The 25750-nt window shown below is 39.2% G+C and overlaps 2 protein-coding genes across 2 annotated transcripts; one reads left to right on the top strand and one right to left on the bottom strand.

The window, feature by feature from the left end:
• Nucleotides 1-3632: 3632 nt before the first annotated feature.
• On the bottom strand, nucleotides 3633-10147 carry MRPL15 (mitochondrial ribosomal protein L15). The gene is made up of 6 exons (XM_064706101.1): nucleotides 10090-10147; nucleotides 9502-9979; nucleotides 8376-8533; nucleotides 5844-6009; nucleotides 5238-5361; nucleotides 3633-4013 (listed from the first exon to the last, which is right to left on the bottom strand). Exons 2-6 carry the CDS (start codon nucleotides 9598-9600, stop codon nucleotides 3676-3678), a joined length of 885 nt encoding a protein of 294 aa, XP_064562171.1. The 5' UTR covers nucleotides 9601-9979; nucleotides 10090-10147; the 3' UTR covers nucleotides 3633-3675.
• A 2197-nt stretch (nucleotides 10148-12344) lies between these two features.
• LYPLA1 (lysophospholipase 1) lies at nucleotides 12345-25750 on the top strand. The gene is made up of 9 exons (XM_064706105.1): nucleotides 12345-12551; nucleotides 13010-13041; nucleotides 16069-16134; nucleotides 17643-17690; nucleotides 18542-18612; nucleotides 19183-19256; nucleotides 20021-20122; nucleotides 20725-20901; nucleotides 22282-25750. The coding sequence occupies exons 1-9, from the start codon at nucleotides 12483-12485 to the stop codon at nucleotides 22333-22335; spliced, it is 693 nt and encodes a 230-aa protein (XP_064562175.1). The 5' UTR covers nucleotides 12345-12482; the 3' UTR covers nucleotides 22336-25750.

Here is a 25750-nt window from a genome sequence, read left to right as displayed (position 1 = left end):
TTATATGACTTCCTGGAGGACTAACATCAATTATGCTTCTATGTCAAAACAATGCTGGCACACTGCCAGCGAAGATTCAGATAACAGCCACTGATTTACATTATTCCTTTTTGGAAATCAGTGGATTGTACAGTCAACTTTTGACAGTTAAACACACATTTTATATGAAATATAATGAAGCCAGGTTATCACTGTTATACATGTGAGAGAAAGGAAAACACATATTTTAATCCACTTTGAGTCGGCAGTCAGCCACCTGTAAGTATAGCATTGACTGGCTGCAATCAATAGAATCTGTTCCCAAGAAACACAAGATTTCTAATTATCACAGGATGAAACAACAAGGTATGTACATGTTTACAGACCTTTATTTAGATTGCAGTCTCACATCTGTAATCAGTTTCATCAAGTAGTCATTCAGAAGTATGATGTAGTTGATAAAAATTGACATGGCTTTCAGCATTTTATGACACAAATTTTCCTCAGCTACCCTATAACACTTTTCCACCTACAGTAGATTGAGTGCTGTATCACACCTTGTTGCACATGAAAAAGCCCTGTCAAAACAGGATATCCAAGACAATCCTTTTTCATATGAACATGAAAACACGGTCCATATACCTAAGTAATGAGAATGGCTTTAGATGCCAGCATTGGCTTAGTCTTGCCCCATTAAGCCTGACATATAAACAAGAGTCCTTTGGGACACTATTTATTATGGATTTATTAGAAACCTTGTCAATAACTTACTTGTGCTTTTGATAATTCTGTATTTGGTTGCTAGGAGACTTGTGTTCCTGATGAGATAAAATGAACAGGAAATCCTCTATAGCTTTGTGACTTTTTACACTAGTAAATAAAAAATGCAAACAACTGATACAAAATACTGGCTACTGTTAACAGAAGTGAGAAAAAAAGACAAGCACTGCACATTTTAAATAAAGGAACATATAGCCCTTTTTTGCCCTCTCCAACTAAAAGATGATAAAAGATCACCTTTATAAAGTAGAATGACCGGATTTTGTGGAACGTGGCTGTTTTGGCTCCAAGGTATTTGTAGTGCTGTAGTATCAGAGCCAGGATACAGCTGCCTTCTGACTAAGACATCGTCCACTGAATAAGTGCTATCCAATCCCTCAACGTCACCAGACATCTGTTTCCTGTTTTCATTCTTTCTTTCACTGTTATCATTTTATCCAAGTTACCCTTTCACCTGAAAACCATTTAGAAACCTACAGAAACCAGCGTGTGCATGCGTGTGTGTATCAAAGAAGTTGATTCAGAAAAAAACTTGCTGAGAGCAATTTGTTCATTTTAATACAAAGAGCAGAAATGGAAACAAACTTGCCTTCCCCCGTCTTCTCCTCCCCAAAATACACAATGATACATAAACACTTTTGTCTTCTGGTCTTCACTAATATGAGTAACTTCCTTCTTCACTTCCAGTTAAGTAGCTTTCCTGTCGAGTACCACCACCTCCACAAAATACAATTGTGAATTGATTCATAAAAACAGAAACATTATGGCACAAATAAGGGAAGGCAATAAATACTCTTCCCCCTCTCCAGCTCCTTCCCAAATAGAGGCAGTAGTAATATTGTTATTGTAAAGTTATTGTAATAACAAAAACTTGTTAAAAAAAAGAATAATAAAAAAGTATTCCTTGTCATTTAAGGTTCCAAACCAACAATCATCAGGATGCAGAACAGGATACATCTAAAGTGAGAAAGTTATTTACTTCACATTCAAGTTAACACCAACTGTACTTTTTTTGGCACACAGTATTATTCCTACCGTGCCAAAAAAGTGTTCAACACCTTATAAAATACGAATGTTAATGCCACTAAAACAAAATTCCTGCTATTCATAGTCCAATTTTATATTGCTGTTGTTTTGCTATGTTTCACCTATAGTTAAACCCCAGGTCAGGGGAATGACCATTACTGATAGCATTTAACACACATTAACAAGGAACAATAGAAGTTGAAGAGTAAATTGTCAAAATTTAGTGACTTTTTATTCTTAATTTCTTGATTTCAGATTATTTAATGAGAATGAGAAGACTTATTTTATTTTGTTCTGTGATTACACAGGGTCACATTAATTGATAAGGCAGGTTGTTGAGCGAAGGAAAAATCTAGGCTGGTTGACAAACACCAACAAAAATTCATCCGCTTCATTTTATTTTCTGAAAGAAAAAGAAGATTTTTTTCTTAAATCCTCCCCCATTGAGATATACCAGCAAAATACAGATGTTACACAGGAGAAAGAAGTGATTCTAGCACACAGACGACTTTTCCTACGAGATGGGATAGTTTGGCAGCTACAGGAAACTCTAAGTAGCATTTCCAAAGGCACATCAAAATTGGAAAGCAAAACGACATCTCATGTTCTGTTCTCCTGAACTGTTTCCTGCATTCTTATAATCAAATTATAATTATTTCAAAGCCAAATTCAGCTTCCATTAAACCACATAATTATGAAGCAGCTCATTAACTTCCAAGGGGTCGAGCACATTCTGATATATCATCTTGGTCTCCCCTCTCATACTGTCTGGCTCGCTGTCTCAAATGCCCAGTCCACACAATGCCCAGTGCTTCCACACAAAACCTACAATACGCTTGCATAGTAATAATGCAGTATTCTGGAGAGACTGATAAAACAAACCTTTGCTGAAAAATATTTTTCAAGACTTAATCGAGTTGGTGTGATTAAAATGCTGTCTCCCATAAACACAATTTGCTCATAACTTTTCACAGCATTTAAATTAATTTGTCCACTGTCACACATGCAATCTGTGATCAAGCTGAAAACTGAATTCAGACTGCGTACTTCGTCCATCACATCCCTATCCTTCATAATCTGCTGTTACTGTCATCCATTGACTCTGGGTTCTGCTATGCATTTTTATTAATAAGATTACATTTGTGTCAGGACAAGTTTTAAATTCTTCCTAATAAAGGCCATTGAATTAAGACAGCTATCTTCCCCCCAGTCCCAAATTTAGATAGAAAGTTATGTGGAATTGCACACTCTGTCTCAATTGCGTATGAAGACATCAAAGAAAAATCAAGATCTCTCAAGCTTTCGTGATATTGATGGCAATGGCAAAATCCAAAATATAGCTCTGGAATGGAAGAGGTTAATCTTTAGTACTTTTTTATTTCTGGTTCTTTTTACTTTTCCCCAACCAAAAATACCTCTTAGAGCTATTCAAGATACATTTTCTAGAACTTTTATCTAAAAATTTTATGCAATACTACTGTAAAACTAATTTTGGTTTTGTAGAGTCATGTTTCTGATTTTAAACTGAGAGGGGGAAATATAAACTAATTATTAGGTCAAATGACTCTTTGGAATTATCCTCTGAAACAAATGCAACACCGAAACCTTTTGTCTGAAAAAAAAAAAAACAAACTGGCAAACCACTGGAAGAGAAAGTGCCCAGACCCACGCTTTATGTCAGACTCCATATTGTTTTCAAATGTTAAGACTTCTGATACACTCTATTATGACAATAAAAAAGTTGAGAGCTACACCAGAAGATTACATGAAAAAAAAAAGTTTTTTCTAGTATAATAGGAGTCTTAAAAACAAACAAACACACACCACTTCTACCCATTATTTCATACCCAGATGTTTCCTGTACACCTGCAATTGTGTCCAGTCCTGAATTCATGAGCTGTAGTATTTCAACAGATTCTCATCAGTTGGTTTCAGAATTTTCTTGTCTGCCAGGTTTACGATCCATCCTGGAGCAAGACCAAAAAATATCTGTCTAGGATCCTTGCGTGCACTTAACATCTTAAAGAGTTCATCCTTGGTTATGTCTGGTAAGACATAGCCATATTTCTTGGCAAGTTCCAGCCTGGCTTCTGCAACCTTGGATGGATCTGCCAGGTAGCCCCGATTCCTGGGATCTGTGTAGTAACGGACGAGGTCTTCAGGTGGGAGCATTCGCTTCGGGATAGGTTTGCCACGCAGGAAAAATACCACTGGCTTGATTAAAATTTCTGTGGGCAAACATGAGAGAAGATTAGGGACTGCACTTCATAACACAGATTTAAAGACATTAAATTACATCTTCTTATTCTGTACTAAATTAGTTACTACACTCACATCAAAAAGGACCAAGCAAAAAATTGAATCTCAAGAGTATTCTTGTTCAGAATGAGATAGTGGTTTGCAAGTTTCCCTTACACACAAAAAACTCTGTTTTAATTCCAGTCTGGACAAGTTGCTACTTCTAACACATTTACATTTCCCAAGTACTGCTTGGGAAAGATAATCATAACTGAACTTATTTAAATTATTATTTCCCAGCTTGAAGCAATGCATTTGCATGGATATTTACACAGTGTACCAACTAATGTCAAATTTAGTGCTTCTACGAGTATTTTAAATAAAGTATTAAAGTCACATGCACCTATTCAGTCCTTTGTGGGATTATCTTATCTTCCTCAAATTTTACTGATTTTGGGAAATTATATTCCAGAACCTTTTAACCTTATTATTTTTATTATTCTGTGGAACAAAAAAATCCCAGAACTTTTATCACTCCAGGGTAACATATTTTGCACATTTAAAATGTCTATTCCCCTTCTCAGCCTCATTCACACATGAAAGCTGCGTTATTGTCAATAAAAACTGCATGAATGAATGTTAGGCAGGATGCAGCCTCAAGCAAAGCAAAACCTCATTCTTCAGTGAAAGTGTTCTGAAAACAATAGCCATTTTAACTGGAATGATTCTGAGCTTCTGTAACTTACTTCCTCACTTTAAGTAGAAAAGTATTTTAAATTATAAATATAAACATCCACAGTGTTTTTTTAATCTATTTTTTCCTGAGTTTTCTTAGTGCTATTAAACATGGGAAACTGAAGACAAAAATCCAGCAAGAGTATTTTTAGTTGCTCTATTTACAAAGCTATTCAGATTTCCGTAACTGGTTGATTGGTATAAAACTACTAACACTGGAAGGGCTAAACAGGTGAATGGTTAAAAAGAGCAAAATTGAGGATGCATTATCATTCCTCATTGGGGGCTAGAACTAGATGACCTTTAAGGTCCCTCCCAACCCAAAGTATTCTATGATTCTATAAATATACATGTAACTGGTTTTGAAGCTTAGAAGTTGATGATTTTCTACTAAGAACTGTGTTTGAAACTTTGATTTGGATCATTTAATCTTTGCACATCCAAAAAAAAAAAAGGCACAAATGAAAAGAAGTTCTTACCCAAGCTCCTTGGGTCATAGAATGACGTTGTTACTGTGCCTCCATTTTTTTCTATGGCTGCAATTGCTAATTCAGATGCTCTCTGCACTTCAATATTTACTTTTGCTGCAAAAATATCAGCACCCTGTAAATTTCAACAGATATTACAGTAACATTAAAATGAGTATTTTAAGACACACATTTATTCTTCTCTGAAAACTCATAAGGAACATTAAATCCTGCAAAAATATTATGAATTGTCTGTTCCATGCACAAAGTTAAGTAACCAAGTTGCTCTCAGTCACTTGGGCTGAATACAAAAACCTTTCCATTTCCAAAATAGTCATACACTTTTTTCAGTACATTTCAGTATTCTGTTGTAAAATACTTCTTCAGCCTTTTGTTACTGCAGAAATCAGAGTTCCTCCTTAACTCTGATTTCTGCAGTCCCCTGGGTATGAAGAAATCCTCCAGAGTGATTTCTTTTCTGCTGGCACACAGTGCCCTCTAGTGGATTTATGATCCCCAAAAGTCCCACAGCAAACTAACTTGGAGAATCAAAGATGCTTCCAAACCATGGGAATGGCAACCTGAAAGGCTGAAGTACCAAGTGTGCTGTCTGCATACCTCCTCCACCAGCTGGACACCGTAATCCCGCTTGAGAGGCTGCACTGTCACACCCCTGGCGTTGGTGAGCTGAGTTAGGTCAATCGGCTGCGTGGGGTCAACTCTGCCCAAGTCAATCAGGTACTGCAGCCTCTGAAGACTCAGGGGTTGGTACTGACGTCTGAGGCTGGGGACAGAAAGACAAAAAAAAACAACCCAAAAAAAAAACAATGAGAAATTTACCAAACTGAAGTTTTTATAGCAACTGGTCAACTGAGATGAGCTTTTTATCTACTCCTAAACCCAAAAACTACTAAGACAGTGTCTTTTTTTGTGTCAACACTTTACAGTGTCAACACTTCTTGGCAAACCAACAAGACTGTAAATAATGACCACTTTCAAAGTGAATCCACCTTGGGTGCTTCGCTGATAGACAGTCAAAAAACCAAACATACAAACACATATCAAAGACTACCAGCAAAATTCTGTTCATGCATAGCTTACATACAAGATTTTCTGATCCAATACCACTGTACCCAACATCTCAGAAAGTATTGAAAGGAATCTCCCTCAAAACACCATCAAGGAAGAGAAATACTGAGGAAATATGCATTAACCCACATTCCCCAAAGGGAGCTGGAATCTCTTGCCAACAGCCAATGCCTTCAGCAGAACCTGCTTTTATTTTTTCTCAAGTTATAACTTTGCTGTACAAACCAATCCCTAGCACAGTTTTCCAAAGCCAGAGTCTATTCCTGTCTATGCACACCACTTGTGCTGATACCCAAAACTTCCTCCTACAATCCATTTGATGGCTGCTATTGGAAGGCTCTGGGTGGCAGCTCACAAACTGGGAAGCAGCTGATCTCTGTTACTGGCAAGCCAGTACAAAGGACAAGCAACACAAATTTGTGCTGTCACACAGCCCCTCACAGAGAAGGGCTCAAGAAGTGGGGGCAGAAGGAAGAGTGAAGTGAAGATAAACATCGTTCAGCCTGCTCCCTCCACCCCAAGTGTCACTCCAGCGCACTTACAGTGCTTACCACAGGAACACTTACAGAAGCCTGACACTGAATTTTTGCAAACATTGAAACTACAGAGTACTTTTTTCTGTTTTCACATGCTGTCACATGCTGTTAAAAACAGCAAGATCCTAATAATTTCTTGTCATTGCAGGAGGCTGGATTTTTGCTGTTGGTTATTCATGAACTTTCGACCACTATTACCATAAGAAGCTGAGTGTCTGCATTCTGCAGCATTTCCTTTGCAGGACTGTGGATTTACTCTCTGCCTTCAGCTATTGAAAGTTCTTCTTGTTTACTCTTGTAATAATTTAGCAAACAGGAGGAAATAATAGTACCTGGAAATAGAATTTGAGTCACATCTCAAAACTATTAACATTCAGAGGAAACCCTTAAACTGGGACAAGTCTGTAAGTTCTACTGCATGCATTAAGAATGGAAATATAAAAGTGCTCAGCTATTTGATGAAGTGGTATCAGGAAATGGAACATTAAATCAAGTCACACAATTCACAGATACACATTAGTCTTTTCATCCTTGAACTGTCTACTTGCTGTAGCAGGCTTTTATTATTACTGCCTGTAATTGTATGGACACAGAATTTTGCAAGACCAGATTAAAACGGAACCAAATGGTTGCTGCCCAGGTAACACAAATGCTATCTGATGAAATAAACCCAGCTTTCAAAAAAATTTTATTAATTTTAATCAATTTTTTAAATTATCAATATAAGTGAAGGAAATTTGGAAATACCTCTGACAACTACCTCTCCAGGGAAGAACTGTGACTGGAGAAAAGACATGTCAGAAGAATAACCTCAAACATTAAAAAGGTAGAATAAGGACATGACACAAACAGCTACAATGTGAAAAAAGGACAGAAGTATTAAACAAGGCAAAACATTGCCCAAGGAGAGCAATGGTGAAACGTGATTTAATGCCTCATCCAGCAGTTTTGGTATTAAAGAGCTTGTTAGGATCCTAGATGTAACAGGCATGGCACAGACAGACACACACCACAGTGTCAGAGGGCTGAAAGGATAGAACCATGAAGAGAAACAGAATTGTTTGGCTGGCAGCAGATCAGAGCTTCTGGTGAATGAAGTGAGGAGACACAACAAAGCAAGGCTTGGATTACACTTCCATGGTTCAGCATCCTCACTCCAGTCACTGGGACTGTTCCCATTCAGCTCACTGGGTTATGAAGCAAAAAGAAAAACAAGCAGGAATGAAGGAGTTTCAGAGGAGAAATTAACTCAGCTGGAAGAGGAAAGATAGTCTGTTACACGTAAAGGATTGTGAGGAGAAGCGAGTAAACAAGCAGATGTGCAAAACAGGAAATAATTAATTAAAATAATAATCTCACAAGAAATGGGAGATTCTTCTGGTAAAGTAGCTAACAACCTGAGAGGAATTTGGGAAGCTGAACTTTTTCAGTTAGGCCCTGCATTGGCATCCTGAATTCTTGTTTCAGGGGAAAGATCAAGAAATGCAAACAATGTTTATTTCCAAGTACATGTTTAGACACTTACCTATGTCCCTCATTAAATCCATATTTTGGTATGGCCAAGTAAAATGGAGTCTGGCCACCCTCAAAGCCCAGTCGGGGCCGATTCCCTCTTTGCCTTTCTCCTTTGTGCCCTCGGCCACACTTCCGACCGCCGTACCTTCCACGGCCACGTCGTTTCTCCTTCAAAACAATCAATGGTACATTTAGAACACTACTGCAGAGACCAGTACCTACAAAACATCAGTTTCAGAGACATAAACAATTGAGAAAATGCTGATTCTTGAGGAAAAATTAAGTTATAGATCTTTTCTAAGTGGAAAAATAGAAAAATAGAAAAGCTGTTAATGTGATTTTTGCAGAGCACAGCTTTAGGCTGGCATCACAATCTGGGGACAAGTCAGCTTCCTTTGGTGGCAGGGATGGTCGAGTCCGGCACAAAACTGCACTTGAATTCCATACTATTCAGGAGTCTTCAGCACTTTCAGGATAGTGCTGCTGGCTGTTACCTTCTCTGCTCCTATGGTTTCAGCCTTTGAACCTCATCTCCCTGTTCACTAATGCTCCCCCCAAACTACGAGAGCTTCTCCCTCGTTTCTTTCGTAATTTCTCTACCACTTTATAAGGAGACAGCTCACAGGTTTGTTTTCGAGAAATAAGAACAGCAATGTTAGCTGGCATCACATTCCTTTTCTCTGTAGGCCTTCTACCCTTCCATTTCCAAACACATTACTCCATCCCATAAACACCTGGAGCTCGAAGCCTTTCACTGTTCCCTTCCAGCCCCAGCAATGCCCTGAGGTTCAGCCAGCACCACCCATCAGGCAGCTCTGCGGGGATGGGCACGCATCGGCCACAAGGCACGCAAAGGGCAAGCGGCGGGCCAGCACACACACACAAATACAGAGACACACATACATACACAGACATACACACACACACAGATACATACACACACAGAGACACACAAATACACACACACACAGACACAGCAGTGCCATCCGCTCCTCAGCCTCCTCTGGCCATGCGGCTCTCCCGGCCGTGCCAGGACGATCTCCTTCTGACAGCCCGGGGACAAACCACACAAGGACGGGGCGCGCCCGCTGCCGGGGCACAGTCCTGCCGCCAGCCGGCTGGCCGCAGGCACTCACCCGCTTTTTGGCGCCGGGGTTGGGCCTTAGGTTGGCCAGGCTGACCCTGGGCAGCGAGCGCAGCAGCTCCAGGCCCCGGCTCACGCCGCTCCCGCTCATGGCCGCTCCCTGCCAAGGGCGCCCGCGGGGAGCGCGCCCGGCCGCGCCGCTTTACGGCAGCGCCGCAAACCGCGGCTGCCGCGCCTTCGCAGCGGTGTCGCGCAGGCGGGGGCGGCGGGCCAGGTGTCCCTGCGGTGCCGGAGCTCGGAATTCCAATGGTTGGGAACAGGGCGCTCCTGACGTTTTGTCACTGCTGTTTTGTTACTGGGACCTCAGCCGAGTGTCCCCAAGCCGAGTCTCTAAAACCATCAGGCGTCTAAACGCGGCTGGCCTTGCTCAGCTGCCCCCCGTGCAGGTACTGGAGTGTCCATTGCGGGGAAGACTCCTGGGGCGTCACCCTAGGAGCAGCCATCCCTCACCAGTGGGATCAGGGAAAGAACTGGAAGGATAAAATTTAGAAAACTCGTGGGTTAAGATAAAGACATTAATAGGGAAAGCAAAAGCTGCACATCCACGCAAAGCAAAAGAAGGGATTAATTCACTTTTTACCATGGGTAGGCAGGTGGTCAGCCATCTCCAGGAGAGCAGAGCCTCACCATGTGTAATGGGTACTTGGGAAGACAAATACCATCACCCAAAACATCCCCCATCCTTCTTCCCCCCACTTTATATACTGAGCATGATGCCATAAGGTCTGGAATATCCCTTTGGTGATTGAGGTCACCTGTCCTAGCAGTGTTTCCTCCCATGCATTCCCAGTCTTCTCATGAGCATGGCAACGTGAAAAGCAGAGGAGGCCTTGGCTCTGTGTAAGCTCTGCTGAGCAATAACAGAAACATCTCTATATTATCCTTCCTGTGTTCAGCACAAATCCAAATCTGAGCCTCTCACTGAACATTGGGAAGAAAATTACTGCAGTTAACACTGAGACAAACACATTCCTAGTAATGCTGAGACAGAGACGTTCCTGGTGCTGCTGCAGTACTTGATTACATCAATTATTTCAGTTCTTTAACTTTAAATGTGCACCTAGTTTATGGAAAACCCTACAGCACCTTCCATCAGTATATTGGTCTGGTGGGAAGGGTGTGTGGGGTGCAGGCTCAGTGCAGTGAAGGACTGAATTGTAGAAGCTGCCACTGTGGAGTTACAGAGCAGAAAGAACAACTCCCATTGTGAAAGCTGATACTCCTCCGTGTAATATCCTGCTTTCCATCCTGAAACTTCTGTTTCACAGTACCTTCTTCCATGTTCTATGTCTGCTTCAGACTGGAGAAGGGATCAGGCAGCAGCTCTGCCAGCTGAGAATGAATGGAGGTAAAATGACAATCATGCTGCAGAAATCTGTGAGTTTCAGTATGAAATCTATGTAGCTTCTTACCCCCTTCAAAAAAACTAAGAAAAATTACATTGTAACAATACACAAGATGCTGGCATGGACAACCATCTTATCTAAGCCCATTTTAGCCTCTAGGGCAGGGAAAATGACATAGTTTAAGGCATGCTTTGCCTTGTAAATCTCTCTCGCTCTAAACAGAAATTTCAAATCAGGTAGAAAAGTATCATACCTAAGATAGATATCTCACTCTGAAGAGACAGCCAATGTACCATTTTTGAAAGGTTCACAGCTCAGATGTTTCCAGCAATTTGGCATTCCTGCTTCAGTTTCTTGAGCACTTGTCTGTGCCCAGCAGACAATGCCCCATGTCCAATCCATGCAGAGCTCACGTTTCCCCAGTGCCCCCCCTCGGGGCCATGCTAGCAGCAACCAGGAATTCAAGTAAGATCACTCCAGCTCTGCTGACTAAAATACTAGAATCTTGTTCTGTTTATTAGCAGACTATTACTTCTTAGGCTGGAAGTTCAGCAGCAGCTCACCTAATGGAAGTGACATTTACATGGTAAATAGCAGAGTAGTGAGGGAAAGCAAAATTTTTTTCATGTCCTAAAAAGATTATCTAGAGCAAGAGTCAGGTTCAGCATACTTAATAAGCACCTGACATCATGTCCAGCTCCTAATCTTTGAAGAATTTTTAAAGCATAAACTGTATTTTCTTGAACTGGGTACAGTACATGAGGTGGGAGCACATGCTAAACTAGAAACAAATCAAACCACAAAAAGTTACCTGTGAAAATAATCAAATTTTAGGAATAAGGGATGCCCTGGCATGAATATATGTATCAAAGCAGCCTAACAATCATGGCAAAAGAGGATGTGCATTCAATGTTACACAGCTGGCATAAAGGCTTCTCCAATAAGTTTTATGCAGCCAGAGCTGGGGATGTTGATGAGCAAAAGCTTTGTAAAAAATTGTCCCTGTTTGGGATGGAACACAGCAGTGGGAAGGATGTGAAAGAAGCATAGTGTGTGTTCAGCTGCTCTTGGAGCTGCCAAACAAGCATCCATGGCAGCCACTTACCACCAGGCAAACACAATGAGCATATTGATTTTCTGGGAGTAAATATCTGACAGAGATGTATGGAATAGAAGACAAAGAACAAAGTATTCCCTTCTGATAGAAATGTGTTTGCCATACATATTCAGAGTTGGTCTAATTGTTTGGAATGGACTGGAATGATCCAGTAACTCCAACCAGAGTGCCTGAATAGCCTAACACATCTCAAGATGAGTAAGAATCAGTGACTTGGGAGCTGTAAGCCGAGAGGTTTAATTCGGCGGTGAAGGCATCTGACCCGAAGAGTACAGACGAGCCCCGTCTCGCCGTGCTGTTTGCTATATTTGTGCTGCTTTTCCTGCCATCCCGTGACTTAGCCTTTTCTATTTCACCTATTTAAGAATACCGTAATTTCCTCCTTCCCCCGGGCCTTACAGCTCAGCGCCAGGCGCCCGCCCGCCCGCGCCCCTCCCACCGGCTCCGCCGCCTCCCGCGTCGCCTCCCGCCGCTGGCCCGTGTCCCGCCGGCCGCCCCGCAGCCCGGTGTATGTGCGGCAACAACATGTCGGCTCCTCTGCCCGCCATCGTCCCGGCCGCCAGGAAGGCCACGGCCGCCGTGAGTGTGGCGGGGCGCGGGCCGGGAGCGCGGGCAGGCAGCGCCGCCGCCCCGCTTTGTTGGCGCGGCGGCCGCGGGCGGGAGGGCAGGCGGGGGGCGAGGCGCGGCCGCTGAGGGGGATGGCGGGCGGGCGGGCCGGCCCGGGCGGGTCGCTCCCGTTCCTTGCCTTGCCGTGCAGAGGCGGGCCGGGCTCGGCACCTGGAAGGGCAGCGGTGCCCGCGGGGAGCGGCCGCTGATGGCGGCGGGGCCGGGGAGGGGAAGTGAGCGAAGCGGAGTTTTCTTGGGAGAAAGTGGTGCCGCGCTCCGAACCGCGCCTGACCTTGGGTGGGCGCCTGGGGCTCGTGCGCCTGTTCAGTGATCCTAAACCTCTGCCTTTGTTGTCTTTTTTTTTTTTTTTTTTTTTTTTTTTTTTTTTTTTTTTTTGTGTGTGTGTGTTGTTGCTGTTTTATTTCCCTCAGGTCATTTTTCTTCACGGATTAGGAGATACCGGGTGTGTATTCTGATCTATTGCATACTCAGTAGCTATTATACTTTCAAATATGACCTGCATATTTTAAGCACGTGAGCAGTTAAAATTTACTTAAGCTTCTTATTTTGCCCTTTACTGAATGCAGCGGCCAACAGCAGATAAAACTTCACATGGCCTGCAATGATGGTGACAACTATTTAATTAAAATTTTCCACTAAGTCCTTGAAAACTTTACTCACCTAATTTGGTCTAAATGTGATTTCTCTTTTGTCCCTGAGACAAACTTTTTAGAAAAAGAAGTCTGTGGTTTTCTGATCATTTGCTTTCCTGAGAGTGGGTTTCTGGCTATTCCTGTGTTTGTCTAAATTTAGAGTTCTTTTTTATTCCAGACTTGTGGATTGTTGGGTTGCCAATAGCTGCTGTTAGTCCGTGGTTTCTTCATCAATATGCCATATTTACACTAAAGTCCAGAGCTCTTTGATCTATATAAGCAAACTCGAAAGTAGTCACCTAATAGCTACAGGTTTTTGTCTCTGAAATATGGTCTTCAGATTCCAAAAAAACACCCCTAAATAAAATGTGTAATGCCCTGTTGCCTTGTTCCTGTTATTTCCATGTTGGAGGAGAAATGGAAAGAGTAGGGAATTTCTGGGAGGCATTCTAGCTCTGGTGTAATGTTTCCTTTTGAAGCTTGTGTGTGCCCAGAAATAAGCATGCATTCATTAAAGCCATTGAATTAACAAGTTAAGAGAGTGTTGAAGCCTTTTTAGTGGAAGACTTTAAAGGAATTGGCACTTAGATACTGAAAATAAATAGCATCAATGCTTTGTCTATTTTGCTCCCTTGTGGCTAAAATTACATAATATTTTTTTAAGAACTTTTTTTTTTTGTTACCTGGAACTTGAATGTTGCATCTAGGTTGAAACTTGCTATGTTATTTTTTCCAAAGTACTAACTAAAATTAGCTGCCAGAATTAAAACTTGCATAATCTGGGCATTTAGTAAGTTAAAAAAGAGTCAAGTCCATGCACTTGGCAGTATTCTACAAGTGGAGGTTTTTGCTCTGATGTGTTGTGCTGGCACAACACCTTGTTTGCATTACCCCTCTTCCTTTCTGCTGGTGGGAGGCAGCTGAGGCAGCAGTACTGCCTGCATCTTGGCACCAAATGTTCAGCAAGTGATTGCAGAATCTTTTGAGCTTTTGGAATTTGAGTCCTTGCAAATTGGCTCGGTGTTTGTTTTGGCAGGGGGTAAAAAATAGAGACTTTCTCTTTAACCTAAGTTATATTCCCTAGACAAGTTGGCATTTCCATTTCAGTGTCAGAGCTAAGGCATAGCCTCAATCTTGCAAATGCAGTGAGCATACTGGAATGTCTGCATTTGACAAGACATGACACCTTGTGGAAATACAGTGATTTAGGTGTATTTCTTCTTCTAGTCTGTTGCAGATTAGATTAGATACACTACCTTTGACATACTGTTGTTTGTGATTTTTTTAAGTAAAAGCTGTAAGAGTGACCCAAAAAATTGCCTGAAGCAAACCTATTAACAATTTTATAACTTCCCCCAGTTTAAACTGACCTGTTCCGCTTCACATGAATTTCTAAATTGATCACTTCCATTGGCCAGCTGCATTTTTCTTACTCTGGAAAGTGTTTAACAGAGGTTACATGCTTTTTCTGTCTTAGCTCCTGTATAAATGGCACTTAAAGATTGGTACATACTTGTCAAAATCTGAACAAAAGGTGCCATATAAAGAATTGTTCTAAGGAGTCTGCGTTAGTATGTACACAATGTTGCTTTTCAAATTTGTCAACTTCATAATTGGCTAAAATATGTCCCTAAATTCTTATGTAACTATTTTTTCTCAGTGGTATTTCTCCTTTAGACTCTTATTCAACCCTCTGTGATACTGCAAATATTGTGCAAATCATATTTCCTGCAATTTGTTAATAATATATCTAAAAGTACTGGTAGGAAGTAGGCTGAGGTACAGTCAGTGCTTCAAATGTCAGTGTGTTGGAATTGCCTTCAACTTCAGGTAGCATACATTAATTAACTTTTCAGGATGGTATTAAAACTAAACCAATCATGCCTTTATGGCTGGTCTGCTATTGGTCTGATTAGTTCAACTGTATCACTGACAAATTTGTTAGAGGTGTTCCCTGCTTAGAACCAAATTTCCAGTATCTAATTTAGTGGGTGAGTTAGGAATCCTAAATGATGAGGAAATATAGGTGAAATGAGTATTCTGGAAAGCCAAGTGCAGGCAGGTGCAGTGGCAGTGCATGGGTTCAGATGTGGGTCAAGGTCAGTCCCTGTCCAGATGAGGCCTGGCGTGAGTCTTGACCTTACACTCTCCAGTGTTCTGGTTTGGAGGAAGCTTATTAACTCACCTGCTGGGCAGATCTTGTTCTGTTATGGACATTCATATACAGTATCTGCTTAAAATCAAAAAGCCACTGCAGTCTGGGGTGTTGTCCAGGAGTGCCTGAATCCAAGAGCATTCAAGCTGAGCTGGAGTTAATAGAGCTGATTGATGGGGCTGGATCCATGTGGAGTTAGCTTAGGTGTCGGTTTGCTACTGTCCCACATCAAGAAATGTGGTTCCCAGAATGCCAACTGGCTGTCAGAGAAGCTGTCTGAGCTCTGCAGGAGCAGCAAAGCAGCCTCTGTGCTGCCTGAAAGCAGGATACCTGTGTGCATCTGTTCTGGCACACAAATTAATAAAGCCAGACAGATACAGATACAGAGTGGGCTTTGCCTGGAGCCAAAGTGATATTTCTCTAGCTGCACCACAACTATAGCAGCCAAATTAGATCAAGTCTTCTTGGCTATATATATGCCACAACCATTCAAGGGCTGGAAAAACCTTCTAACTTTATTACTACATTCATAGTACACTGTGGTTGATGTAAATATTTTTTAAAAGTGTGTTGATATTGATCTAATTCAGCATGTTTCATACTTGGTCTGTGCTGATGCACCAGTTCAGAAATAAGAGCTAAGCCAAGACCTAAAAGCAGTTGAGAATGTTTTTGTTTGCAGGCACGGATGGTCAGAAGCACTCGCTGGTATCAAAAGCCCCCATGTGAAATACATCTGCCCACATGCGTAAGTTTGTAACTTTCTTGTTTTACCTTTTTCTGTAGAGACATCATCTGTTAAAACACTTGTGCAGATGTCAGAGAGACACCTCAGAAATGAGATGGCATCTGGCTATCTCTGCATTTTGGTTTTATATATAAAAGCCCATTCTAAAATAGTGTTGATGCTATTAAGTGTTTTTTGTTTTCAGGAAATTCTGTGTGAGTTACTTTGGGGTAAAACTGCATTTTTATTTGTACTTTGGTTCTGGTACTTATTCAGGCTGAGAACATATTTGGAAAGTCTTAGGTACAAAGTTATATTTTTTGAATTTTTTCCCAGTGGAATGGGTTGTTTGTTCATATCTCCCCCCCCTCCCCCAACAATCTTTTGTCAAAAACAATTTTATGATGGAATAATTTTTTTATTTTATTTTACTTACCATTACACATAATTTGCATTAACCAGCTGTACTTAAACTTGGGTGTGTGTATAGTAGATTGAAACTTGCATATGTTACAAAGAAATTTAAAGATTGACAGGATAGTCAATATTTTGATATTGCTGATATTTTCAGCAAATAATGCAATTTGAGCTGTCTTTGTGTGCAATTTGAGAAGTGAAATACTTCTAAGCATGGTCAGGCACCAGTAAAAAGACAGTAAGATGTATCTACTATTGGCTTGGTGGTAGAAAAACTAATAAAGTATAATCTTAATTTGTTTTAACACAAAATTCAGATTGTCTCTTGCTTCAGTGGTCTTGGCAGACATGGAGCAGAGATGATAGGGAAAGAAGGAAGCAAAGTTTTGGTGTATTACTGAGCTGTGGTTTATTTATTTATTTTACCACATGCCCCAGCTTTGCTGAACCATTCAAAAGGAGCTTAGCAATATCTGCTGTTTTCTTTGCTTGCCCTTTGTCTTCTTTCAATCCTTCCCCACAGAACTTATGCTGCTCAGTTGCTATAGATTAAAACTCAGTCCAGGTTTGATCCACGGCAGGATCCCCTGAAGCTGCCTTGCTGTGGCTGAAGAGATGGCACAGGGCTGGGAGGGAGCCCAGCAGTGAGGGCACTGCCCAAGCAGATTCAGCTGCTGACAGAAACATGCATGGCCAGGCTCCACCATGTGCTGCTTTTGGCTGCCTCCTGGTGATGCTGCTGTAGAAGGTGCCTTAATCCACTGAACTTGTGAATGGAACTGTGATAAATAATTCCTAAATACAAATAAGTCAATGATATATGTATATTAAAATATGTTTGTGAGATTTATGCACTCACACACATGCATATTTAAAGCAGCCCATTAATGTTTTGCTTGCTCTCTATAGAGAGTGGTAATTCAACCCTGAATATTAAATGTGTTTGGGCTGCAGGTTTCAAGTGAGTTGCTTCAGCAGATGCTGCAAAACAGCTCATGTTAATTACTGCTTAAAAGTAAGACAGAGGATATGCAATTCCATGATGTTACTGCATCTACATTATTGAATTTCAGTATATATCTTATGTCAAGAGTGTTCATTCTCATTTCTAGGCCAGTTATGCCTGTTTCTTTGAACATGAACATGTCTATGCCATCATGGTAAGTATTTGTTCAAATGCAGATGGTTCTAATCAAATTATATCTGGGGCTATGAACTCATTGTTCTTAATTTAAAATCATGAACAACCTGAGTATCTGGTTTTAATCACATGCAAGCATAAACCATTTTACTTTAGATCTTTTCTTATAAAAGTACAGAACTAAAAGGGCTGTCATGAGTACATTCTAGTTATCATTTTGTATCTGTGGTAGTGATTATTCCAAAGGACTAATCTGTATATCTTAGAATAAAACCCCATTTTTATTCTACAGATAGGGTCTGTAATATGCATTGTGTCTGAATTCCTAGTTAGTAGAAGCAGAGGCTTGGAGTGGAAATATTATTGCTACTATTGAGCAGTATTTGCTGGGTCAGTAGGATATGTAGAAACTGTTCTTTAGAACATTCATTCTGAATAGAGAACAAGAAGAACATGGTAGATTTCAATGATCTGAAACCAGTCTTCAGTTTTATTGGATTTTGGGGTTTCCTTTCTCCCCTCAGAGTAACTTGTGTTTGTTTTTCTTCTATTTCTTCAAACCATATTTTAATTTCTACATGCACTAAAATTCCTGCTAATATTTTTTGAGCAAATATCAAAACTGTGCTGCTTAATCTGCAGTAAGTTACAGAAGATGTCAAAACTCAGAACAGCCTTGTTGACTAGATCTAGTCTTTTAAGCCACATTCGCAGATTGTGCACTGTTTCTTGTGATCTATGGGTAGTTGGCAATAAACAATATGACAGCTAAGATTTTTGTCTGGAAAACATCCAGATTTCATTATTTGTGTATTAAAGAACTGGAATGGATGCTCTAATGAGTAATGCTCTTGTTGATGTTTCTGTAAGGTTTGATATCATTGGACTTTCTCCAGATTCACAGGAAGATGAAGCTGGGATCAAGCAGGCGGCGGAGAATGGTATACTTAGGAGTATTTTTTATGTCTTAAAAGTACTTCCAGGTATTCTTGAAAATTAACTATCAGTCTGAAACAGGTTTTCTAAAGCAAATATTTATTAGGGAAAAGAACATTTGTATATGGTATTATCACTGACCAAAGTTTAGCTAGATTAATTGTTTATTGTTTGTTTTTTAACTTTATTAGTAAGTAGAGTAATTCACCAATATAAACACTTCATACTCTGAAATATGGGAACAAGTGTAGGTTTTTTTTAAGAACTTTTGGATAGTGCAGCAGGTCAGAGCAGTATTGGCATCCAGTTGTGTTGCTTTTAGTTGGAAGAGGATGCCATCTTCCCAACACTGGAGCTTTTGCAAAACCTATTTGCATGTTTTTCTCTTTGGAAATGATACAGTGGCACTGACATTTCTGACTGTGCTCTAGATCTTCTGGTAGTTTTAATATATAGAAGCCTAAATTTTCCTTTCACTAGCTTTCTCTTGATGCCAGGAAGAATGCCTTTTTCCTCTTCTGGACTTTCTAGAGAATGGAGTGGATTTTAACAGCTGGCCTTTATTTGTTTTGCAGTTAAAGCACTGATAGATCAAGAAGTAAAAAATGGAATTCCTTCTAATAGAATTATTCTGGGAGGCTTTTCTCAGGTAAGGTATGGTTGGAAAGAACCATTGTCTTTTTTTCTAGGGAAGAAACCTAGCTTTATTAACTTCAGAAACCCAGACACTTAAATTGAAATCAGCTGATGTTAGATGCCTCTAAAATTTTAAGGTGCCAATTTTGCTTTAACAAATGAAGTTTTTTGGTTTTATGCAAATAATTACTGTTCTCTTGAAAATGAACATACATGTGTAAAAAAGGCACTAAAATAAATTGTCTGTTTAAAATCTTTATGCACATAGCCGAAATAGTTTTGCTTGAAAATTTTGGTCATATTTTTAATAGAATTTGGTAGATATTTGGTGGTCTGGATTTATTTGGGAAATCTTTTCCTTTACACTTGTAAGGCATCTGTGGTAGGTAGGTTAGTTGATTAATTGGTCCATACATCAACTCCCCCAATCTGCATGCAAATGAATTAAATATTAAAATAGTGATAATACTGTTGTGGTAAAATTATTGCAGTGCTAAAATGTTGTGAGTAATAGTCTTTGGTTTTGGGGGGTTTTTGACAAGTGTTAGTTACAGTAAATTTGCTGGCTTACCTCTGAATTGGCCACATGGACTTGGAAGGGAGGAGAAAAAGCAAAACAAACATTGTACATAAGTACTGGTTTTAGTTGTTGGCTCTAAAGGAGAATGGATTCCAATAAGAAAAGACTTTTAAAGGAGAAATCAGGGATCTTGAAGCAAACATTAAAAAGAACTTTACTGTCATTATTCTAATAATATTTATATCTCTTTATTTTAGGGAGGTGCTTTATCACTGTATACAGCTCTTACAACACATCAGAAATTAGCAGGTGTCATAGCCCTCAGCTGCTGGCTTCCTCTACGGGCTTCTTTTCCTCAGGTATTTGTTTCTTTCCTGAGATGATTGGCACTTGGGGAATGAGTATCTCTGAAGATTGAATCTTGTGCAAGAATTAGTGGTCGTCATTATTACCAGATGACTGTTGTTTGATAATTTGGAAGTTTTTAAAATAGAGCCTTAAAATTTTAGATTTTGTTAAGTAAGGAAAATGAAGAAACACTCAGTAGCTATTTTTGCTCAAAATGACACTACTAGCAAATTTAAAGGACAGAACAAATTTTCCTTGAAGGCTAATTTTCTGTCTGCCATTTGTTCCATTGCAAGGCACTATCTTATTAGAGACTGAGTGTTTGAGCAAAGTTTCAAGTTTTTTACTTGGCCAGAAATTATGACTTTCTGTTACAAAACTTTTTGTCAAAATTTTATTTGCAAGTCTTTGAGCTTAATGTGTTGTCAGGTACAGAGCTTACTTCATAAGGAGCTGCTTGCAGGCCATACATTGTACTGTTTCCCCTCAGAATTCAATTTGCTTGTCATGTCACAGGGTATAGTGCCACGTTTTTTTGATTTCAAAGGTGTTAGCCTTATCTCCACTTAGTGTCTCTTTCTTCACTTCTCCTGGCTAATTCCACCCCTCCTAGGGCCCTATCAGTGGTGTCAACAAGGATATTGCTGTTCTTCAGTGCCATGGGGACTGTGACCCCCTGGTTCCTGTAATGTTTGGTTCCCTCACTGTTGAGAAGCTGAAGACTATGATAAATCCAGCCAATGTAACCTTCAAGACATACTCTGGCATGATGCATAGTTCATCTCTTGAGGTAATTTTCTAAGTACACCCTGTTTTAGCTGGTTATAGTTAATTCTTTTTCCTTCAAAACTAATATTTATAGGCTTTTTGTGAGGGGGGGTTAGTATTTGTTTGTTCTGTTTGTTTTGGCTTTTGTTTCTTTTTTTTTTTTAATACCTGCTTCATGCTGTTTATTTTGATGAGTTACTGAATTCTGGGCTAAAAAGCATCTGAAGCAGAAGTTTGTATGACAGGTGAGAACTTCCTTGTAAGATTGTGTTTAGGGCACTAGGCAACTTGGTCTAGAAAATGCTCTTTTTCCCAAATTTTTATTATTTGCTCAGTTAAAAAATCTAATTAGAATTAAAAGACAAATTCTCATGGCAAAAATCCAAGATGGTGTTTTGGAGAGAAGAATCCTGGTAGTTCTGAGGAGGGAGACATCGAAGGAGTAGAGAGGGAGGTCTGACACTATGGAAGAGGCAGCCTCAGAGCCTGCATTTATGGTTCTGGTTCAGCAGACAGCTGAGCTGATGTAAGAACTTCCTGTTGCCAGAAAGGGGTGGACTCCTCTGCTCCTGGCCTCATGGCCCTCACTTCCTCCTTGTACCGGCTCTGGGACGGGTCAGAAACTTCCTTGAATCATTTGAATTTGCTAAAATGGCAAAAGCTGCAGCTTTCAGTGTTTGCAGCCACAGGGAGCTGGAGCTTCAGAACTCAACTAAGTAAGCGATGAGAGCAAGAAATCCAAGAGGAAGCAAAGAACAGATTTGCCAGCAGCAGTAACATTAATTTAGATTGTTGCATCTTGTGGGCACTGTAACTTTGAAAAACCTCTTTGTAACATTTACAGAGTAGTACTGCATTGAGCCTGTAATATTGCTGAGCTGTTACACAAATATATTAGTAAGGTGTTCTTTCTTACAACAGTGTCTTAATTAAAAAAAAGATTACCATGGATTAGTCTCTCAGTCTTGTTTGCTGTATTTCTTTTGCTTAAGGAAGGAAGCATGCTGAAAATGAAACTGGATGGTTAGGAGGAGGAGTTGCTGGCTTTCCATGCTGCTGCTAACTTGTAAAAGTTTAAAGTATAAAAGAAGCTATGGCCTTAGCTACACAGTCAACCTGGTGCTATCAAGATCACTTAATATGTAGCATGCTTGTTCAGCTCCAGAGGAAGAGAAAAAGTAGTCTTTGCTTTTTTTTCTTGTATTTTAGCCTCCGCTAAGTGCATATCAGCACTGTGAAGTTATCAGCCTGACTTGTGTGCAGAGTGGTAATTAAGTAACTGATTGCTCAATATCTCTTGCCCAGCTGCTCATTATAACTCAAATGTTAAAGCATGATTTAATGTAGCTGATTACGTAGCAGTAGAGGACTTCAACTAATACAGACTTTTATCTTTAAACAGGAAATGATGGATGTAAAACAGTTCATAGACAAACATCTACCTCCCATAGACTGAATTTATCTGTGAGAAGCCTTCTATATAAATACACCAGCATCAACTGTGGTAGAGTGTTAAATCTTTTCATATGCCTGATAGGAAACATTATTTCTATACCTGCAGTGTTACTACTGTGTTGCAAATTTATACTTACAATGAAGATTAAATAATGCACATGTACAAGAAATGATAATCTTTTTAGTATTTTTCAGCCAGTGCTGGGGAGGATGTGAATGAGGGAACTAGGTAACAATGACAGAATGTAACTGTTTTAAAATGTCGAATTATTTTTTTTTTCTTGATTGCAGAATTTCAAACTATTTGTACAAGTAATGAAAAACTAAATTTAAGTGAGCAAGATAGATGTGACCAGATAAGTTTTACTTGAAATGTGATTTGTTCTTTCCTTCTTCATTGAAAACATATGGCATTTCTTTTATGTAATGAATGCATAAAGAACACAACATAAAACACAGTGGGCATAAAGTACAGAACATGTAATGTAGTGGGCATATGATGATAGAATAAATGCTACCAGGGATAAAGCTTAAGGATTATATGTTAATTGTTTAACAGATAAGGAGGGTATTCTATAATGGCTAGAAGTCAGCAAAGGTATTTCTTATATTTAAACCACCTCAATTTTAAAATGTTCATATAGATAAATACTGTGGAAATTCTAAAGGGACTCATTCCTTATTAGACTGTTGTTTGTTTATTGTCTTTTTTAAACTCATTGCAAATGTTGACTTGGAACAGAATTCTGAAAAGTGCATAGGATTAATTTGAGTTTTGTTAAAAAAAATTCTTGTTTTCATACTGAATATTCATCTGATACTTCATTTGTAGTTTTAATTTGTTTATGTATTTCACATGAACAACTACAGAATATTGTTTTGATTTTTTTTCTCTGTACTTTGGAGAAAATAACTGAAAATAGTGCATGTATGTAGTTCTGTGTATTGTTGAACTCTTATCTGTTACACACACTTATTTGAATTATATTTTGCTAGAAATATAAGTACAATTGGGATATAACTTAGCTAAATTTTAAAGTGATACTTTTAGATAATACCATATAATACTTTCTCTTATTACATGTTGAGATTGATTTTTTTTTTCTGAATTGGAACAAAGCATTTTCTTTTAAAATCTATCCTTCTACATTTCCCCAGATCAGTATAGCCTAGGAATATAAAGACCTATCCTGGGAAAAAAAGAGTAAATTTACAAGATACAGAATGTTTCTTCTTTCAGAACCTTAAAATTGTAGAATGCACTGGTTTACAGGAGTTGATGCACACTCAATAGCTTTTTTTCAGTTCAGAGCCATAATTTACTGCTGGGAGCAGCCGTTCTGTGGCATTCAGAGGCTGTCACCACACTAGGAATGTTTAAAACAATGCACTACACTTTTTACTGCATAATGTGCTGCATAACAATGTTCTATCCTGTAATATGCTTTCAGTCAAAGAATATTTCTATTTTGGATGTATCTGTCATGTCAGCACTGTGCTGCACACCTGAATTTAAGGTACTTTTCCTCTCCCAGGGGTCCTCTTACAGTGTGTGTGAATTTACATCAGGTATCTGCCAGTACAAATACATACATGAGGAATTGCACCTTTATATCTCTCATCTAACATTGCTGCTGCCAGAGATCTGACCTGTTTACCTAGTCTGAGTAACCAGTTTTCAGTGCTTTTTTTTTTTTTAATGTTGCACTTCATTTTTAGGAAGCTGCTTCTTTTCTAATCCAGTTTCTCTGGATTATTAAACATCTCTTAATATGTAAAATTGAAAAAGAGTTTTTTTCCTAAATGGTAATGAAACAGTTTTAGATATTCCATCTTTGTAGTTAAGAGGGCATTTTTATTAACTTTGAAGTTTAATTAGTAATTTCTATCAGTTGCTCTCTTCTATAGATCTGCCAATTTGTCTTTCAGTTAATTTAGTTCACAGAAGAAACCATAATATTCTTACTGTAGTTGTGCCAAAGTTCTCTTGAGAAAACATTATGTCCTAGCTTGGAGTCATTCCCAAATTGCATTAGCTGACTTTGCAATTCTACTAAATTGCAGTCTTGGTAAGCAAGCTATATGTTATTTCTCCTAGTTTTTAGATTTCTTTTCATTCTCCTGTTGTCTAAATAATTCCCTGAGCATTGGTGTATTTCCAAAGTTCTTGCACAAGCTTCTAATTTTTCCTTCATTGTTTTCATGTTCTGTTTGTAGATTTGTTGTTAACTCTGTTCATCTGTCTTAACTTCTAATTGACTGTGTGCTCATTTCACATATTTTTCCTTCTGCAAGAATTAGTTTTAAAAAGTATTTCCAAGATGTTAAAATGAGATCTGCCCTAGTTTCTTTCTGTGTTAGCTCCATAACACTTTCTTCAAGTTGATGAACTGTGTTTACAGTTTGTGGTCACCTTCTAGTACTTAAACACTCTAATCCAAGTCAGCTTCAGTCTAGAAGTGCTTTTTATGTGTTAACTTTGTTCAAACACTCAGCTATCATAACACCACTCTTTCTCATATTGTTGTTTTGCTGCTTGCTATATCTACAAAGAGCTGTGTAACCAAAGTCTGTATAAGTAAATATTTTGACTTACTTTGAATTTCTGTATTCTAGGAAGACTGCTCATTTTTTTTTTAATTCAGGAGTGCATATTTATATTGTGGTTGGGAGTTCTTAAAGAGCCCAGAAGCTAGAGGAAACTTCAAGTCTGTGTGTCCTTCCATATTACACTCTGTATGTTGAGCTCCTGTCTTTTATAACTTCCCAGCTGGTTTGAAAGCTTTGTGTATGATCTTGCAGCTGAACATCTTCACTACCTGAAGTGATTTGATGCTGGGATTGTTGTTATAATGCATGTACTTGAGGCTGAATAATAGCTCAGTCTGATGGGGGAGTTTTCATAGTATTTTATTAAAATGGAGAAGTTGGACTGTCAGTGTTCTAAATGTGAATGTCCTATCCTTTTAAACTACAATTTGAAACTTTCCAATACTGTCTATTCTTTGTAATGGGAGACTTTCCACCAAAGGAGATGATGTCTATCAAACCTGTGAAAGCATTGATAAGAAAATACCTTGCTTGCAGATCAGTTTGTTTCAATGAGTATCTAACTCCTTAATGTGTTCCTAATTTCAAAATGCTACTTAAATTGGATTGCAGTTTTGTGCTGTCAGAAGTCTGACTTCTTGTTGGAATATATTGCCCACTTTTGAATAAAGATGTTGAATTGCATATTATAAGCCAAATTTTCCAGCTATTCTTGAGGTAAAACTTTACTTGGGTCTGTACTGTGGTGAGGGCTGTATGATTTGGTCTCTTTGTCCTATCTTGTATAATTACAACACAGTAGATTGGTAAAAGTACTGTACACTGTAACTGGTATTAGAACTGTTAATTAAAACATGTTCTCTCTA

The sequence above is a fragment of the Zonotrichia leucophrys genome, chromosome 2 (genome assembly GCF_028769735.1).
Source record: "Zonotrichia leucophrys gambelii isolate GWCS_2022_RI chromosome 2, RI_Zleu_2.0, whole genome shotgun sequence".
In the NCBI taxonomy this organism is placed as follows: Eukaryota; Metazoa; Chordata; class Aves; order Passeriformes; family Passerellidae; genus Zonotrichia; species Zonotrichia leucophrys.
Note: the sequence above shows the minus strand (reverse complement) of the source record. Positions and strands in the feature narration are given on the sequence as shown.

What these genes read in the sequence shown, in the direction of transcription:
- MRPL15 (XM_064706101.1), bottom strand. Translation starts at nt 9,600, where the DNA reads ATGAGCGGGAGCGGCGTGAGCCGGGGCCTGGAGCTGCTGCGCTCGCTG. An exon ending in GTGTCCAGCTGGTGGAGGAG is followed by an intron (nt 5,362 to 5,843) that starts GTATGCAGACAG and finishes TGAAATTTACAG; the next exon opens with GGTGCTGATATTTTTGCAGC. An exon ending in CTATGACCCAAGGAGCTTGG is followed by an intron (nt 4,014 to 5,237) that starts GTAAGAACTTCT and finishes GTTTGCCCACAG; the next exon opens with AAATTTTAATCAAGCCAGTG.
- LYPLA1 (XM_064706105.1), top strand. Translation starts at nt 12,483, where the DNA reads ATGTGCGGCAACAACATGTCGGCTCCTCTGCCCGCCATCGTCCCGGCC. An exon ending in CAAGCAGGCGGCGGAGAATG is followed by an intron (nt 18,613 to 19,182) that starts GTATACTTAGGA and finishes TTTGTTTTGCAG; the next exon opens with TTAAAGCACTGATAGATCAA. An exon ending in TGCATAGTTCATCTCTTGAG is followed by an intron (nt 20,902 to 22,281) that starts GTAATTTTCTAA and finishes ATCTTTAAACAG; the next exon opens with GAAATGATGGATGTAAAACA.